Source organism: Pyxicephalus adspersus, chromosome 4, assembly GCF_032062135.1.
Source record: "Pyxicephalus adspersus chromosome 4, UCB_Pads_2.0, whole genome shotgun sequence".
Taxonomy (NCBI): Eukaryota; Metazoa; Chordata; class Amphibia; order Anura; family Pyxicephalidae; genus Pyxicephalus; species Pyxicephalus adspersus.
This window is the reverse complement of record NC_092861.1, coordinates 132950172-132967374: the sequence shown is the minus strand read 5'-3', so window position 1 is coordinate 132967374 and position 17203 is coordinate 132950172. Positions and strand designations below refer to the sequence as shown.

Below are 17203 nucleotides of genomic sequence, written 5' to 3'. Positions count from 1 at the left end.
AAAAAAAAAAAAAAACTATGAACACTCTTTACTGCCAAGGTCCAATGCAGTAGGATTTGGCGGAGGGGATATGGGAAGTGGCCTCTGAACAAAACAATAAAATGATGATGATCAATAAAACATCTAAATTGCAGTTGGTGGCCTCAAAATAAATAAACAGCCAACTTTGGTTGTGTATTCATCGGCTCTTATTTATTAAAGCCCTTCAAGGCTGGAGAGGATACACTTTCATCGGTGAAGCTGGGTGATTCAGCAAACCTGGAATGGATTTCTAGGTTTGCTGGAATCTTCAAAGCTTTCTACTGCTTTGGAGAGCTTTAATAAATCAGGTCTATTGTGTTGGAATAAAGTGAACCAGAACTGTGCCTAGGCATGGGGCAAAAGACCCTCTAACCTCTGTTATGGTGAAGATAATAAGAGGTTGGTGTAGTTCTGTAATATGACCGGTAGTTGGAATGTTACATTCTTGTTACTGGATTCAGATCTGCTTTAGATGGATACTGGAATTGCATTACCCATTCTCACTTCCAGGGCCGTACGAGGGGCCTATTGCGGTTATAGGTAACCTTATTGACACAGCATAATACGAGCATACAGGTCCGGAGTGCTAGCAAGAAAAATGAGTCAGGTCTGCAGAGTGCACAAAGACTCAGGCTTCAGGTTTGGTAAATAGAAAAAAACCTTGTAATAGGAACATAAATAAAAATGAACAGTATCCAGAGGTGCTGCTCGGGAGCGATACAAATGGAAGGTTAATAATAGGAATATTTGTGCAAATGTAGCTCAGTGTGAATACTACAAATTCTTCCCAATACAAAGAAAACCAATGTGGACTGTGGGCCAGCTTTGCAGCAAACAACAAACTCTTGCCACCTTTCAGAGCACTGATCCGCACAATGATTTGTATGATTCTTGTGGGGACACAAATAAGCACAATACCACAACATAAACAAGAGCCCGCAATACATTTAAACAAGTTAAGGTCTACAAGCTTTATTGATACTTGTTTTTTTTTGTTTTGTTTTTACATATCACAATGCATTCCAAAGACTTGCTTCAGCACATTCCTGCAGCTGGGTGACGCTTTAGGTTCTTGCGACGAGATCGACTTTTTTTTTCTTAAACAAAATTTGCAGCGTTTAGTACTCGGTCCACAGAAGGTTCAAGTGACTGTAAATGTGGTTGTGCGAACCCAACTACTGAGCGACGACGTGTAAGTTCCTATATTGGTATACATTAACTGTTCATTAACAGACAATAGTGTTCCTAGAAATAGGTTTTGTTTTTAAGTGTATGTGCTATTGAGCTAGCAGTTAGAATGTCATTTAAATTCTAAAAATAAAAAAGCACTGTGGGAGCTAGGCTCTCTGAAAACACTATAGATATTGGCAATTGATAAAACAATAAAATCACAATAGAGCTACCATCATACCGAACAGAAGCCATGATGTCTCTAGGTATGATCACAAGGGGGTTTGTTCAGAAGCTCGTTCAGCGCAGAAGGGCCATTTGTGTACAGAACCGCGCCACCAAGGCTCCATTCTACGCTGAAAGGCTTCAAAATGGTTATCTTAAACTTACTCTTCATACACAGTGCAAGAACTGATTAACATTATGCCCATGAAAGCGCAGTAAGACTACTTTGGAAGCACAATATACAGCATGCTATAAAACAAATAAAAGTTCTGTATTAAACGGTGCTTCACACAGGAGAAGAAACAGAAAATAGTTTCAAACCCATACATAGCAGCTTACAATACTCAGAATGAAACACATGGCAGTAAAAACGGTTGTTTCGATCCTTAAACACTGCGTTGCAGAAAAAAAAATATAATAAAATAAAAGTAGAGATCTGGGAAAAATGCACTGCAATGTCAAGGCTGGTCTTTCCCTGACCCACCCCAAGTCATCCAAATACACAGCGCTCAAATTCCGAGGCTCCTATTGGTATCTGCGGCAAACTTAGTATTTATTTTTTTTTAGTAGCGGTTATTCAGCTTTGCGCTTCAGTCCGGGGACTTTAGCCAGAACCCTGTGTGAAGGAAACAAAAGGATATGTTAATAAAAAGGTGCTATATAAAAATGTAAAATATAATTATACCCCAAATTGCTTTGACACACAGGTTGTGTATGCAAACATTAATCTGTTCATTTGTGTTATATAAAGCCATACTAAAGAACACTTTCTTATTGCACATTGGTCGGATGATTGCAGATGACCCCAGATACAAGGATATTGTGCACAATGTACATTTTATGGCCAGAAATGTGTATGCATATAAACACTGGGGTACCCATGTACAGCTTTGAGAAAACTAACAGACATGAAATATCCTTGTAGCAGGGGTTTAGAGCACCTTATGAATAATCACAGGAAAACAATATTAGGATTTCAGCATCAGAATATGGATGTTTCTCTATTGGTTTCCCAGAGGTGCACAGATAAGTAGCTGCCAAAATAGAGAATATGTGCTAAAGAGTGTTTGGCTTCGTACAATTTCAGTAACAAATGTAACCGTTATCATTTTCATGGTAGCAATGAGGAAATTCTTGGAATGTTTTTTTTATCAGTTGGAGGAAGAGCAGAAGCTAGAACTTTCTGATTATCAGAGAGCCAAGACACATGATCAGCGCGAATATCACTACCAGTCAGAGATGGCTGGAAACGGATAAATAGTCTTTATATATCGCTGTATATCTGGTTCATATGCTATGCTCAGACACAGAACATGCCAAGAGAAGCACAAGAGGTGTGACGTGGGCAAGCTAAAACCAATTTTAAGATTGGAAAAGCATGGGCTTCTTGTAGTCAATAAGTCTTATTAATGAATCTGTGAATTCTACTCTCTACATGCTCCAAACCCAAACTGGAAGGGCCCATTCTGACAATACTTTGCCATGTGTTATGCCCTAATAAGCTGTATTATTCAGCCTATAAATTTTGAAGTTCTTTTAGGGCACCCCAATGCATGAAAGCATGTGACCCTGTAAATACAGAGTACCAAAAAGCACGCTATGTGTAGTGGGGATTCAATTCGACCTGTCACAGGTTGTTTGTGGCATTTGCAAAAAAAATGAGCAGTAAACATGTACATAAATGGGCTTTAGGTGGTGAGATCTCTTCATCTATGTTGTTCACATGCAGGTCACCAGCTTATGTATGGGAGCCTGCTCTCCACATCACTGCCATGTATCTATTACACAACCACCACTTATCAGGACCACACTGGGATGGAGATTGTAAAGCCATGCACTACACAAAACACAGCACAAAGAACACTTACAAGTCTTTTACACTGTTAACACTCTTGCTTATGAGTGCTAAATAGTGATCCACTTGAGCCTGCAAAATAAAGACAATAATTCTCAGAAAACAAAATATATAGTAGGAAGAAATATATTAGCAATTCAGGACAGTCATTTACTAGTGATAAGAAAACTATTCATCTTAGCTTCACTATGTCATACAGCATTGCAACACCACCTTGTCCATAAGGAAGTATCAATCCTTGGAGCCCGGTGACTGTATCCAAAGTTCAGGACCGAGAAAAAAGGAGCAGGCAGGTTAAATATTGCAGAAGGGACAGACCAACAGCCTTCTGCAATAAAACCAACTTACCGGTCTGTACACTGGAATATGCACGTGCAGCTCAGTGTACAATCCTGAGGTTAAAGATGATCGAAATACTAAAATATATTTCTACAATATTGCAAGTTAGCAGTACCTAGATGTGGTGGCTGCCTTAGTTGACAGGTCAGAAATCCTGCAAACCACTGCTGTCCTTTCATGGCTACACTTATGTCTCTAGAGAGGCAGCCATGGCTGTCACAGAGACCGGACCTAATGCAGATCTGTGATTATTCATCTCAATCTACATATAAATCTGTGCTGTCCTTGCAGCCCACAAGAGGTGACAAGGACAGTATTTTCTGTATCTGTTCAAAAAAAAATATTTTATGTGGTGGTTGCTTTAGTTTTTATTGTTAAGGCCAAATAATAGGTTAAGTAACCCCTCATTTCTGTCCAGATTTATATAATAATTTATTTTACATTGTAGGCCTATAATTCTTAGGTATAACTCACTGAAATATCGCCAATATTTATTAAATTTAATAAAAAAAAAAATAAAATAAAAAATCTGTTAAAACAAGGGTGCATAAAAATACTGAAACCTGTGTGTATATCTATATATATATATATATATCTATATATCTATATATCTATATCTATATCTATATATATATATATATAAACACACAATTTTTTTCACCCCGAGCTACACTCGGGTTTACTGCCAGGGAGGTTAAGTTCTAATATTGCACACAGGATAAACAGGTACACTTACTTGATGTCTTTCATAAAGTACAGGAATACTGAACAAGGAAATCAGTGCTAAAATGAAAAACAGAAAAGAAATAAATGTTACAAAATATTCAGACGTTCTGGGCTAATAAATATGACAGATTTTAATTCTTGCTTAGTTACCTAGGATTGTGTAACCAGACAAAGTGTATGGCTGTTATCATATACATGCAGTGTACAAATCCCCTATAACAATGCGTACTGAATATTATAAGAAAAGATTTGTGTACATTTGTGCTAATTTTAAATACAAGAAATCGCTGGGAGTATTCTAGCTCCTCCTCTACATTCAAATCTAGATTGGGCTCCGCCACCCCCCTGTCCAGCCTTTCCTAGATCCAATGTTCCCATAAAGAACCTGCCCCCATACCCTTCTACCCATTGTCTTTACCTCCCAAGTCCCACCACCCTCATCTTCCTCATTTATTATAATACCCACACACCGGGCTCTTACTTGTTCTGTTACACTCTTTATTGTTGGTATTGGGAAGTACAGACAATAACATAGTGACATGTGCAGTATAATAATTCTCTGCATTAATCTAAATAATGTCTTTTATATGGTTTATTCTTCACTCCTGACCTTTGTACTTGAGCCTTGGTTTGTTGTTGGATGTTTCTAATTTTTCTATTTGCACTTTTTTTTTTTTACTATACACTGTATATTATAGTTTGATGTAAACCCTAATAAAAATATAGTTACCCATAAATACAGGAAATCATAAATTCTGTTTTATACAGAACACAGGTGACCTCCATGTTCCCAAGAATCAGAAATTTAGCCACAAAGGTGCCAATGTTACATTTAGGAGCCACACACAACTCTTTAAATTTGTTGTTGCACCCAGCAGCCTTTCAATAGGTATTCAGTATCACGATGTATGCTAATGTTAAAGAAGTGTTATGGTAAGCAGAGGTTTTTATTCACACCATATCAATATAACAAAATATATAAATTTATGAGCCTTTAGTGTATTTACAGTCACAAATGATCTGTCAGCTTGTGAGTTACATTTAACAAAGACTGGGCCCTCTGCCCGCCAGTATCTCGGAGATAAGGCACCTAGACCCTGCCAACTAACATAACAAGTTGGGAACAAATATGCAGGGCAGTCTCTGGCATCCCACCCACTGCCTGGCAACCATAAGCCAGATCAGCCATGACACCCAGCTCCCTGCACATGCCCGGTACGAGTTTGGTGAATTTAGTGGTCGGTGAGGCTGAAAGGTTAGCGACCACTGAGCTAGATGGGCACTCTGTTCCAGGAAGTATCAGCCAATCAGATCACCGGTGGGTCACTGGGCCAGCCAGGGAACAAGCAAATAATTACAAGTGGACGTTTATGGCAAGAATGGCAATAATGCCAACCATAACCCAGAAAGGCAGTACTCCATGCTTGGAAGTATTTTAACATTTATTCACCCTATCCAGCTCCTTTATTATGCCACCTGGCTAGAAAATAATTTTTGAGAAAAACACAAAGCATGGTGAGCAGCAATGTCACAGAAAAAAAAGCAGCACTGTACTTACCCAGGATCAGTAAGGTCAGGCCATTGAACAAGGCACCGATATAGGTGAACACCCACATCAACACTGCAAACTGAACACAGAACAGGAGTTAGATTAACTTCGTATACACCACACAACATTCAGCAGTTATATAACAAAATGCGAGATGGGCATTGCCTTTTTGCCCAGAATGTACCCCATCGTATCCGGTAAAAAAAGCCAACACCAAAGCTGGACACATTTTGCTGGATTCATTCTAATCGTTTTTGCCACCTTGAATTTAGGACTTTCCAAGGTCACACATTGCTAGAGCTGATTGCTTCTCATTTTAGGGTAATATTCTAAGCATTGTAGCAGTATATGCAATGAAATGCTGGCAACATTCACAGGCGAGTTTGATGTTTAGCTGATATTTGTGTAATGTAGAGCAGCGTGTCATAAGAGTTACATGAATGTCAATGTTTGTGTGCAGGGAGTCATCACTTCTATTGTTACTAGCTGCCACTTAACAAATGCAAGGCCAATAATTTAAGGGAGATGTTATTTAGAAGAACCGTTGTGCAATCAAAATCTTCATTTATCCATGTACCAGGATTCAGATGTTCCTAATAATAATTATATTTTTGAGATGAAGTTGTTGTGAAGAACAATACTAGTCTGCAAAACACATGAGACAAACATACAACATCTCATGGGATTAGCAGCTAAACAGAGAAATATAATCAGTGTTTTCCATGCAGTTCACAGCTTTGAAACGGACAACCAACTAGAACATGAACATGTAAACCCCAACAATAAACTTTGATCATTTGTCAGCTTTTGTTTCTGGTAGAATATACAACTGAAAGGGCTTTTTAGAAATTCCTTTTTATCGTATCAGAAATTTAGAGTCCTGTGTACATCAGTTATTTTCTGATTTCTTATCTTGTACAAGATTTGGAGTGGAGTTCTGGCAGATGAAACAGAAAATGTTCTGCACTGGAATGGTTTTTTTATAGGGACAAATGCAGGGCAATGTAAATGTATTGTGGAGATGTACTGCATATGTGTGATGAAACAATAAAATATTTCTGTATATCTTAGACAATGCTGCACAGCAAACGCAGGAAAAATGCAAAGGGGGGGGGGGGGGGGGGGCGATGAGACATTACAGATAATTAAATCTGTGCAAACTTGTCAATCACACAAGCACCTTATCACCTCATCATGAATGTGCAAGAAGCGGTGGATTAAGATTATTTCTTGTGATAAACTGGCTCCTAACCTCCTAGATATAGTTTACAGGTGGAGGCATTCATTATACTGAAACACTGATCTTCCAGTTAGCTGGTAAGATTGTCAATATTCAGGCCAACCCTCTACTCCTCTATGGAAAGATTGGAGGAAACTACACCCATCATACAGAACGATGATATGTACAAGTTCTACATCACGATCACTATTAAAGTGTTCTTTGAACTGCATTCAGATAATTCAGGTTTCTGTGGATTACATTGATTGCCATATATTCTTTGCAGTACTGACTGAGCTTTTTCCAAATGATTCATAACCAGCACATTCCGATCTCATTTCCTGTAAGGTTCAATGAACCCAAATTGTATAATTACTTGATATTTATATCATATATTCTTCTACTGCAAAGAATGCATTTTGTTAATGACTTCATCTGAACAGACTTCAGAATCATCATTGAATCAGATGCTTAAAAACACTATGCAGACTGGAAACAATATAACACAACATATGAATTCTTGAGCCAAACTTTCCTCCCAGCGTGAAGCTCCTCCAATACAGAACACAGACTTAGCTGACATTTTTGTAACATAAGTTGTATCATGTGTCACCTTCTGTGGAAAAGAGGAAGCCAAGAGTCCAAAGAAGGCAAAAGTCAGGTGTTTTTTTCTTCCACAAGTGACAAAGCTGCTTTCAGCAGTTAGAAATGATTAATAACAATGCCCACCCATATAAAGCATGGTCCAGTCATGGCAACAATCCCTACATATGAGACATCAATGCCATGAAACCAAGGGGGGGGCTCTGGACAAGATAGAAAAGCAACCAATTAAAGCCATTGGCCAGGGTGTGTATTTTGCAAGCTTTCAGGCTAAAGCGGTCATCTTTCTACTTCTGTAAGTGAATGTGGTTTCAAATAACACATGCACAATTGTGATATTAACAACAGCTCTTTATGTACAAATGCCAGCTTTTAATGTGCTGATATTTTTGTGAGTAACCATTTTTGGTGACTAACTGCTGATCTACATGAAATATTTCCCAAAAGACTGGAAGGCTTCCTAACCCGAGGCCATTTTCATGTAGCCCAGCAGGTATGGTAAACTGGCTCCTCATCCAAAAAGTTTTGGGTCCCCCGATCTGCACTCTCCAATATGGACTATGACATTTTGCAAATCAGGCATGATGAAGATTTCTATTTAAATGCCTTCTTTAATGCCTGCTTTACCCAATTTGAATTTGCAAAAAAACAATATGGCTGAAACCATCTATTACGATTTTCTCCTTTTCTACCAAAGAACATTGTGGGAGCTCAGCATCTTTGCACGCTGGTTACAAAAGCCAGAATGTATTTGTAAAGATTAATTTTTATTGAGTCTGCGGGTTATAATATAGTAGGTACTTAGGTAATAGTCACCTACCAGCAGTGTAATATGTATCCTGTGTGCCCTGTTGGACACATACAGCAAGCTCAAATACAGTTAAGTGAAATATTCATATCCAATTAAAACAAGGATGGTGTTTGTTGATGTTTAACTTTTTGGCTTGCTATACACTGTAAAAGCTGAATTGATAGTAATGTCCCTTTAAATTAGTATTGAGGGTCCACTGATCAGAATCAACGTATCTGTAACAAGGCTGCAGTGCGTGCAATGTTCTCCGTGTCAGCTGTACGACTAGCATTGACCAGGTCATGAGACATCGCTGACTCATACAGGGTTACATAATTGTTACCCAATCCATGGACCGTCTCTGTGAGGTTTCCAACTTTAACCCAAGTAGCAGACTTGCATAAGCAATATAGGAGGAAAGTGTATCATCAGCAGACAGTCAATCTAGGACCCAGCAGACATTTATGACCCCTACTTTGTGTTACTATACAAAAAGCAAAGCAACCAATGTAGGGTATTTTGGGCAAACTTTTTTTTCGTGAATTATAAGCTCTTCTGGCCAGGGTCCTCAACTTTTCTGTGTCACTGTCTGTATTTGTCATTAGCAAAATACGTTTAATGTACTTCACTGTGTAATATGTCGCTGCTGTAAAAATCCTGTTTATTAATATTATTAATAATAGTAAGGCATAACAAGCTAAAACCACAATACATAGTAGGTTAGGTTGAAAAAATACATAAGTCCATCAAGTTAAACCACTAGGGAAATAAACATATCCCACATATAAAACCCCATAAGACATAGTTGGTGCAGAGGAAAGCAAAAAAAAAAAACCCCTGGTACAATTTGCTTCAACAGGGGAAAAAATGCCTTCCCGATTCCATGAAGCAATCGGATGTTCTCTGGATCAACAGTCACTGTTATTTTTACTTTAAAGCTTTGATCCCCAGTTATATTCTGTGCTTCTAGAAAAGCATAATTTTTTATTAAATCAATCTATAGTAGTTGCTGAAACTCCTTCCTGAGGGAGCCCATTCAACATTTACACAGACCTTACAGTGAAGAATCCTTTCCTTATCTGGAGCTTAAACTTCTTTTCCTCCAGACACAAAGAGTGCCCTCTTGTTCTTTGTAATGATCTCAAAGTAAATAATTGGGAAGAGAGTTCTCTATATGGACCATTTTATATATTTATACAGGGTGATCATATCCCCCCTTAATTATCTCCTCTCAAGGGAGAATAGATTCAGTTCAGCTAATCTCTCCTCATAGCTGAGCTCCTCCATTCCTTTTATTAGTTTAGTTGCCCTTCTCTGCACTCTCTCCAATTCCACAATGTCCTTTTTGTGAACTGGTGCCCAAAACTGGACTGCATATTCCAGATGTGGTCTGATCAATGCTTTGTACAGGGGCAGGATTATGTCTCCATCTCTGCAGTCTATTCCTCTTTTAATACAAGAAAGTACTTTACTAGCTTTAGATGTTGCAGCTTGGCATTGCACGCTGTTATTAAGTCTATGATCTACCAGAACCCCCAGATCCTTTTCCATTTCTGACTTCCCCAAATGTATTCCCCCTAGACAGTATGAAGAATGTATGTTTTTAGCCCCCAAGTGCACGACTTTACATTTATCTATATTAAATGTCATTTGCCACTTGGCTGCCCAATCAAGCAGTACACCCAGGTCTGCTTGTAGATTATAGACATCCTGTATGGACTTAATTCCATTACATAGTTTGGTGTCATCTGCAAACACAGAAATGGTACTTTAAATCCCAAACTCTATATCATTTATAAAGATGGTAAACAGTAAAGGTCCCAACACTGAACCCTGGGGTACACCACTAATAACCTTAAACAATTCAGAGTATGATTCATTAATCACTATTGCCCGGATGCGATATTTAAGCCAGTTTACCGTCTGTGGGGTACAGTGTCAAATGCCTTAGCAAAGTCCAAGCACACTATATCAACTGCTATTCCACTGTCTACCTGATTACTTACTTCCTCATGAATTTGATTTGAAATTTTGGAAAATTTCTTTGACAATTTCGGTCTTTCTTGAAGCCATGCTATCACTTATAATATGTAAAATGTCTACTTGCCAGGAAATGTGTAATGCTGTTCAGCAATATAACAAAAGTCCCCCTTTAAGTTTCTATATAAAATGGAAACTTTAAGTCATTATTTTCATACACTTAAGACTGCTCCCCAGAGAACGCACTGCATTGTAGGATGGTAGAGGGAAAGGACATTCTGGGTTACTCCAGCAGCACCATCAGCACGTACATCAAAGGTTCGCTGTGACCCTTTAAAGTATCTGACTCCTATTAGCTTATTTTCTGTACAGTAGGTTTATCTTTCAAACCTAAAACCTTTCAGAATTAAGGTGCATACACACTTCCAATTTTTATTGTTCCAATCGAACGACGAACGATCGATTGGGCAAAAAATCGTTCGTAAAAAAGTAACCAACGACGCCGACGAACGAGGAAACTCGTTGGAAACGAACGACCGGACCGGCGGATCGGATTGGACGACGATCGTTGAACATCGTTCGTGTGTACGGTCGTTCGTTGATCGTCCATGTTCAGAGCATGCGTGATGAACGAACGTCCGTTCACTTTCCTGACGTGCACATAGTTCCTCTATCGCTTAAACGATCGTATCTATTGTGTGTACAATATCTACGAACGATCGTGTCGTTATCTCTATGTGCAGGATCGGTGCTATACGATCGTTCGTATATATCGTGCAGGATCGTTCGTCGTTCGTTTTCCAACGATAATAATTGGAAGTGTGTACGTAGCTCTAGTCATGCAAGCTCACCCCTTGACAAGGTTGTACATTATTTGTCCACAGCAGCAGTGCACAAGATAGCAGGAAGAATCTGAGTACAAAGTCTTCATGAACAGATAAAGAATCTGTGGTAAAGGCCACAAAACTCTAATGTCTAGTCAGGGACCTTCCTGTTGCTGATAAGACAGAAAAGTATAATGACCTTTAAATTAAACCTGAGAACATAATTTGAATGACATTTGGCAGTCTGCCGAGTTACATCCATAAGACATCATAGCCTCCCCCCTTTTTACCCTTGCATTGGGTTACACACATTTACAGCTAGGAATAGGCACAGTAGTCTGGACACTGTCCACATGCCAGCCTGTCTTCATATTACAAGCCAAGGGAACATGTTCATAGCAGTGCAGCTCCACTAACTATTGTCACAAGCTAGAAAAAAAGTCACTGATGGGGTATTTAGTCATTACACAGCTTCACTTCCAGTGTATCCATTTCTTCCACATCTGTCGCATTGCCCTGTGCATGGAGCTCACAGCCAAATACACCCCCTCTTCATAGCTGCCCATTCTGAGCAATCTACTACTAATAATACTACTACTGTACAGATATAGTTTCAGAGGTAGTCATTTACTGAATGCTTTCTCAGATTCTAAAGCCTCTCATTCTGTGATAATGCTAGTTGCTGGGCTGTCATGTCAACTCTTTGGCTTCACAGATATGGTATACAGAAATGGACTTCTGACTTATCTTTCCTGCAAACTTGTTCAAGTTCATTGACTTTACCAGCGAGTCAACCTAAAGTAGAACTTAAGTCCCACTATTACACAACTGGTGATCAGGCAGGTGATTATCTGGAATACCTGTTCGTACCTGCCTGATCACTGCCCATGGAGACCCAGCAATCTCAGCTTCCCTTGCGCATCATGGAAATAAATGAAATTAGATCAACACGGCCAATCAAGATGGACAAAGATGGCAGTGCCCTGTGACTGAATGGGAACAGGTGAGTTTTGTTCCACTTTACAGCCAACCAATGGCAACGTAACAACTACTGAAAATAAGGAATTTAAATGAGGTTTCCCCATTTTACCTCCCAAAGAATTTGTAATTTGGTGAATCCAGTCTTGATATTTACACACATTTCTTATACAACAAAGGCGGACAGTTTATACATGTAACCCCCCCCCTGTCCCCAGTAGTTTTCCTGTTTAAGCTATGCAGCTTTTTCTGTCACCTTACCACCTTCTCTCTGACTAGAAAGTGAATTGGTATGATCCATACCATCTATCCAGGGATTGGGAAAGCTGAACCTGGATAGCTAAACCCAGACCTAGCACAAATCTTCCAGACTAGTTCATGTATTACAATGGCTATCAAAAATACACAAATCTTGGAAGGTAAAAGTGTAATGTAATTACCTATTTGTGTGCCTGGAGATCTACTTTAATTTGGGTAATAATTAGGAAGCGACTCTTCAGTATATCAATTGTTGAAGATGGGTTTGTTGTTACAGAAAGATATGCGAGTGACTCATGCATTTCAATCCATATTATATTTACCTTTAGAGAATCCACCAGATCCTCCACCAGGAAGAGACGCCTCAGCTCCTTAATGGTGCGGTTAATATGTCCCAGGGCAGCATTGCTATATTTATTTACAAGTTCTTCAGACACTGCCACATTGGAATCTAGATAGGACCTGAAAAATAAAGAGAAGAGTTTTAGATAATGAACTGAATTGTAGGGAAATGTTTTGTAAATTTAGAGGTTAATTTTTCAGGTATTGTCTTGGTGATAATTGTCAACAGCATTGAAACTGAAAAAAAAATCAGAATTGTGTAAAAAGTAATATATAAATCAAACTTTGATACTATTATGGCAAAAATAAAATCAGTCCTATGCCATTCAAGCCTTTTTTTTTCCCAGTTATGGCTATTCAAACTTTGTCTCCTACAGATTTCCTCCGATCCAAGATTCAAACCTGGGATCCTAGCGCTGCAAGGCAAGAGAATGCGACCGTCTGCCAGCGGAAACATTTGTTCTAGCTTAAGTTCTAACATGCTAAGCATCAGGAGCTCTGGAAGATAAAGCAGAGGAGCAGCCGCTGAGAGAACAAACTTTAGTACTTCTGCTGTATACTTTGAGGGTGAATTGCTGCACTGTGCCTGCTGCTACAGTGAACCCCGCTGGTTTGGGTTTAAACTTATTTTTTGCTTGTTTTAAACAGGTAAATGCTTCAATATCTATGGCCTGCAAACAGGTTTACTTTAATAAAGACTTAACCACTGAATATACAGCTAGATAATTTTATGTAATGGCACAGATTTCAGAACCACAGCGTAAAACTGTATGAGTGCAGCTCCCTCTTCCAAGCTTCCCCCACACTGTTGAGCTATGACGTTTGTTGCCAAAAATAATCTGGGCTCTGTAAAGTGAGAACTCTCCTACTGGTTCACGATGATTGCTCTGCAAAGTTTCTACACGGCAAAGCAGAGAAAATGAACAGGACGTCCTGTTTTGACACCCGTTTCAGAGAGCAATCTATTGAAAGCCGTTCAAACATTCCTAGGTTGTCAAACAATTACATGGAGGAAAAAAATGTCTCTGGAAGAAACAGCTACACCTAAAACAGCTTGATGGTTAAAAAAGATTGGGTGGGAGTTAGTAAACTACGTATGGTTGACATCATCTTGAAGAATGAGGAGCGTGGTGACCAGTGCAGAACCGGTAAGCAGCACAGATCTAATCTAGTGGATATATTAGGACCAAGGTCTGAAAGATGGGTCAAGTAGCTTTGGCATGCCTGATGAAATGACCTTGACAAGGCTTTCCCTAAACTGCTCAGTATGCAGAGTATGCCTGCATAAGGGGAATTTGCAGCAGATCGCTCATGGGGCAACTAAAAAAGGCATCAGAGGAACAGCAGTACGGTCAGTTTCTGTACAGTAAGCTACAACCAAGGGCTGAGACAAAGTTCATTTAGACCAGTGGCTATGAACAACTGCTTGGCAACTTACTGAAAATACCATCTTCTTTAAATAGAACTTTGTTTCAAGCTGCTAGATGTTTGTGAACAGTGTAGTACAGTAGGATTTTCGCTAAAATAGAACAGAGATCTGTAAATAAAATACCAGCTATGCAGTTTTAATTCATTCGGATCTGCTCATGCTTATATTCTGCAGGTGCCGACAATTGAGCTATGCACGGACTTCAATAATTGGTGCTAAACAATGTCATGGGCCTGATGTACTAACCCTATGTTTTCACCTTAAGCGATCATTTTAGATGCGGAACATCTAGTGTCTGTACTAGGCTTTCCTCCATGACAAATGGCACCAAGACAAATAACTAGCCTTCATGAAATTTGCCTGAAAAGATCCCATGTTCAAACCAACATTTAGCATGTGCAAACACCCCTTTGTTATTTAGCAATCACACATGGAAAATCTGTCACATTACAATCAGCCTAAAGTGCTAAACCCCTAAAGCAAAATAATTGTTTGAGCCCCCGTGCTGCATATTATGAGGATATACATGGAGGCAGATGTTAGCACTCTGGCCTTTGCAGTGCTGGGTCCCGGGTTCGAATCACTTTCTTCATGGAGTTTGCAGGTTCTCCCTGTGTCTGCATGGGTTTTCTCCAGTTTCCTCCCACATTCCAAAAACATGCAGCTTGGTTAATTGGCTTTCCCCCAAAATTGATCTTAGACTGTAATAAAAGACATATGACTATGGTAGGGACATCTAGTGACATGACTATGGATTTTGTAAAGTGCTGCTTAATATGTCAGTGCTATATAAATACTGTGTAATAATAATATTAATAATATTATTAATAATAATGTCTCATTCAACTAGAAACATTGGGGGCATTAAAAGAAATGTGTCCAAAATTAGGACTGCAAAGTCAGTATAGTTCTTTATTGGAATACCACTTTTGAAAGAGGCTTCCTCGACTTGCCTAGTCATAGGGTGAAAATTCTTCTGCAACACGTATCCGAGCTGTATGTAAAAAGCATATGACAGCTGTTCCATATTCCAGACATCATATAACAGACTGAATGTGAGACTGTACTTAGATTATTACATAATTATGTCATTAAAACCAAAACACATCAAGAGTCTTGATATCAAAAGCAAAGGAAAACAAACCCATGTAGCTTTTTATCACCGAGCCAAAGAGGAACAAGCCACAAACAGATCATGGGACAAATATAACGATTTAGAAACTGTTGCTCAGCAAAATGTAGGGAGCTGTGGGAAGGAGTTTATACTGTGTGTTAACCCATACCAAAAAAAAAAAAAAAAAAAAAAAAAAAAAAAAGAAAGTTTGGGGGCAATAGTGTGAAGCCAATCCTAAAAGAAACCTTTTCCAAACAGACATGGAGGCTGCCTTTGATTTGACTCATTCTGCAAATGTCCTGGTTCTCATTTTTACCCCCTTCCTTTATTATTTTAGGACAGTTTTCCTCAAAAAATATGTTTCAATGCAAATTGAGTTGCAGACTTGTTAAATCTAGGGAGTGACTTGAAATATTTACATATATTGAATGGCACAGTACATTGTGCCTGATTCTATCAAAGCCATATGGTTGTGCACTGCTGCACTAAAACAAAAGTCGTCTCTGCAGCCGGAGGCAGACCGAAGCATGCTCTGGAACCTCTTCTAGGTCCAGGAAGTTACTTGCCCCAATTTTACTTTTTAGTGGCTTTGCCAAGATTTTAGTAAATCATTCCCATCTTGTGTCCCAGCAGCAACACAAATTTGTTTTTTGTGTCCTCAGTGTAAAATGTTGAACAACCTCTACTTAAGACTATCACAAAGTATTCATTTTTTTGTGTATTTGTAAAGTTCCAGTAAAAAAAGCTTAAAATTCACAATTGCTTTAGGGCCAGGTTTACATGTGTGGTGCAGCACCATGCATCGCACCACACACACACACAAAAAAATTCTGAATAGCATCCAAAAGCACCATGCAGTGTATGTACAAATTGGCAGCAGCATAGAAATGAAAAGAGGCTCCAGAATTGATATTGTTCCATTTTGAGTTCAGTTTAAGGAAACAGGAGCAGAGGGTCTTCATTATGAGACGACATCTGAACATCTTGGACAACCAATCAATAATTATGCTGCACCAGTGGCTGATGACCATTATATTTCATTATAATGCTAAAAATCATACTTACTTAAATGGATGCCCTTCATCGGATTTCTGAATTGCTTGTAGCACCCCCTTGTATATTCTAAAGCTGATGCTGACTGATAACAGGGCCAGTGCAATGTATGCGGAAACACTCACTATACTGAACACCGTCAGAGAGAGCAACAGGAAAAGGCTGGCACCGAAAACCAGTCCGGATTTCTTTATATCCCGCCAGTACAGGAGGTCAACAACTGCCAAAAGAAAAGGAGGAAATGTAATTAGGAGCAGGAAATAATCATGCATGAAAATACTTATGTTCTGCAATTCAGAAAGATCTGGCAATTAAAAAATACTTAATTTCATGTTTATGTTCCTAACAGGCAATGGTCATTATGGTAACTAAAATATACAAAATGCACCAAGTCTTTGAGCCTCAGGGAGTGGTACAAAATAAGACATTTTTTCTATTACTGTACATGTGCATTGGGGTATTCAGAATGGAAAGCACATCATTCCAACAAATACAACTTTTAATATCTTCCAAGCTGTCTGGGCCGGTTCCCTGGCTGTCATGCCAATTCATTTGATTACATTTATCGGTCACTGGCCTAAAACAAGTATAAAGATTAGGAGTTCTAATATTATTCAGATATATCTTGCTACTTGTAGTTACAAGTCAGCAATTCAAAGTAGTGAAACCAGAGTAAACCAAGCATGTTCTAAGGGAGTTCAGCCACGGCAGCCCCCATGTCACCCTCT

At 38.9% G+C, this 17203-nt stretch overlaps 1 protein-coding gene across 5 annotated transcripts in view; it reads right to left on the bottom strand.

Annotated features, from left to right (window-relative positions):
• Positions 1-977: 977 nt before the first annotated feature.
• Positions 978-17203, bottom strand: part of RTN4 (reticulon 4) — a 49181-nt gene continuing 32955 nt past the window's right edge. For all 5 annotated transcript variants that reach the window (XM_072409677.1, XM_072409676.1, XM_072409678.1 and 2 more), the window contains 6 exons: positions 16488-16695; positions 12861-12999; positions 5895-5964; positions 4347-4393; positions 3285-3343; positions 978-2032 (listed from right to left, as the gene is read on the bottom strand). In XM_072409677.1, coding sequence (XP_072265778.1) covers positions 1990-2032; positions 3285-3343; positions 4347-4393; positions 5895-5964; positions 12861-12999; positions 16488-16695 — 566 coding nt within the window. In that variant the 3' untranslated portion in view covers positions 978-1989. The remainder of the gene's footprint in view (positions 2033-3284; positions 3344-4346; positions 4394-5894; positions 5965-12860; positions 13000-16487; positions 16696-17203) is intronic.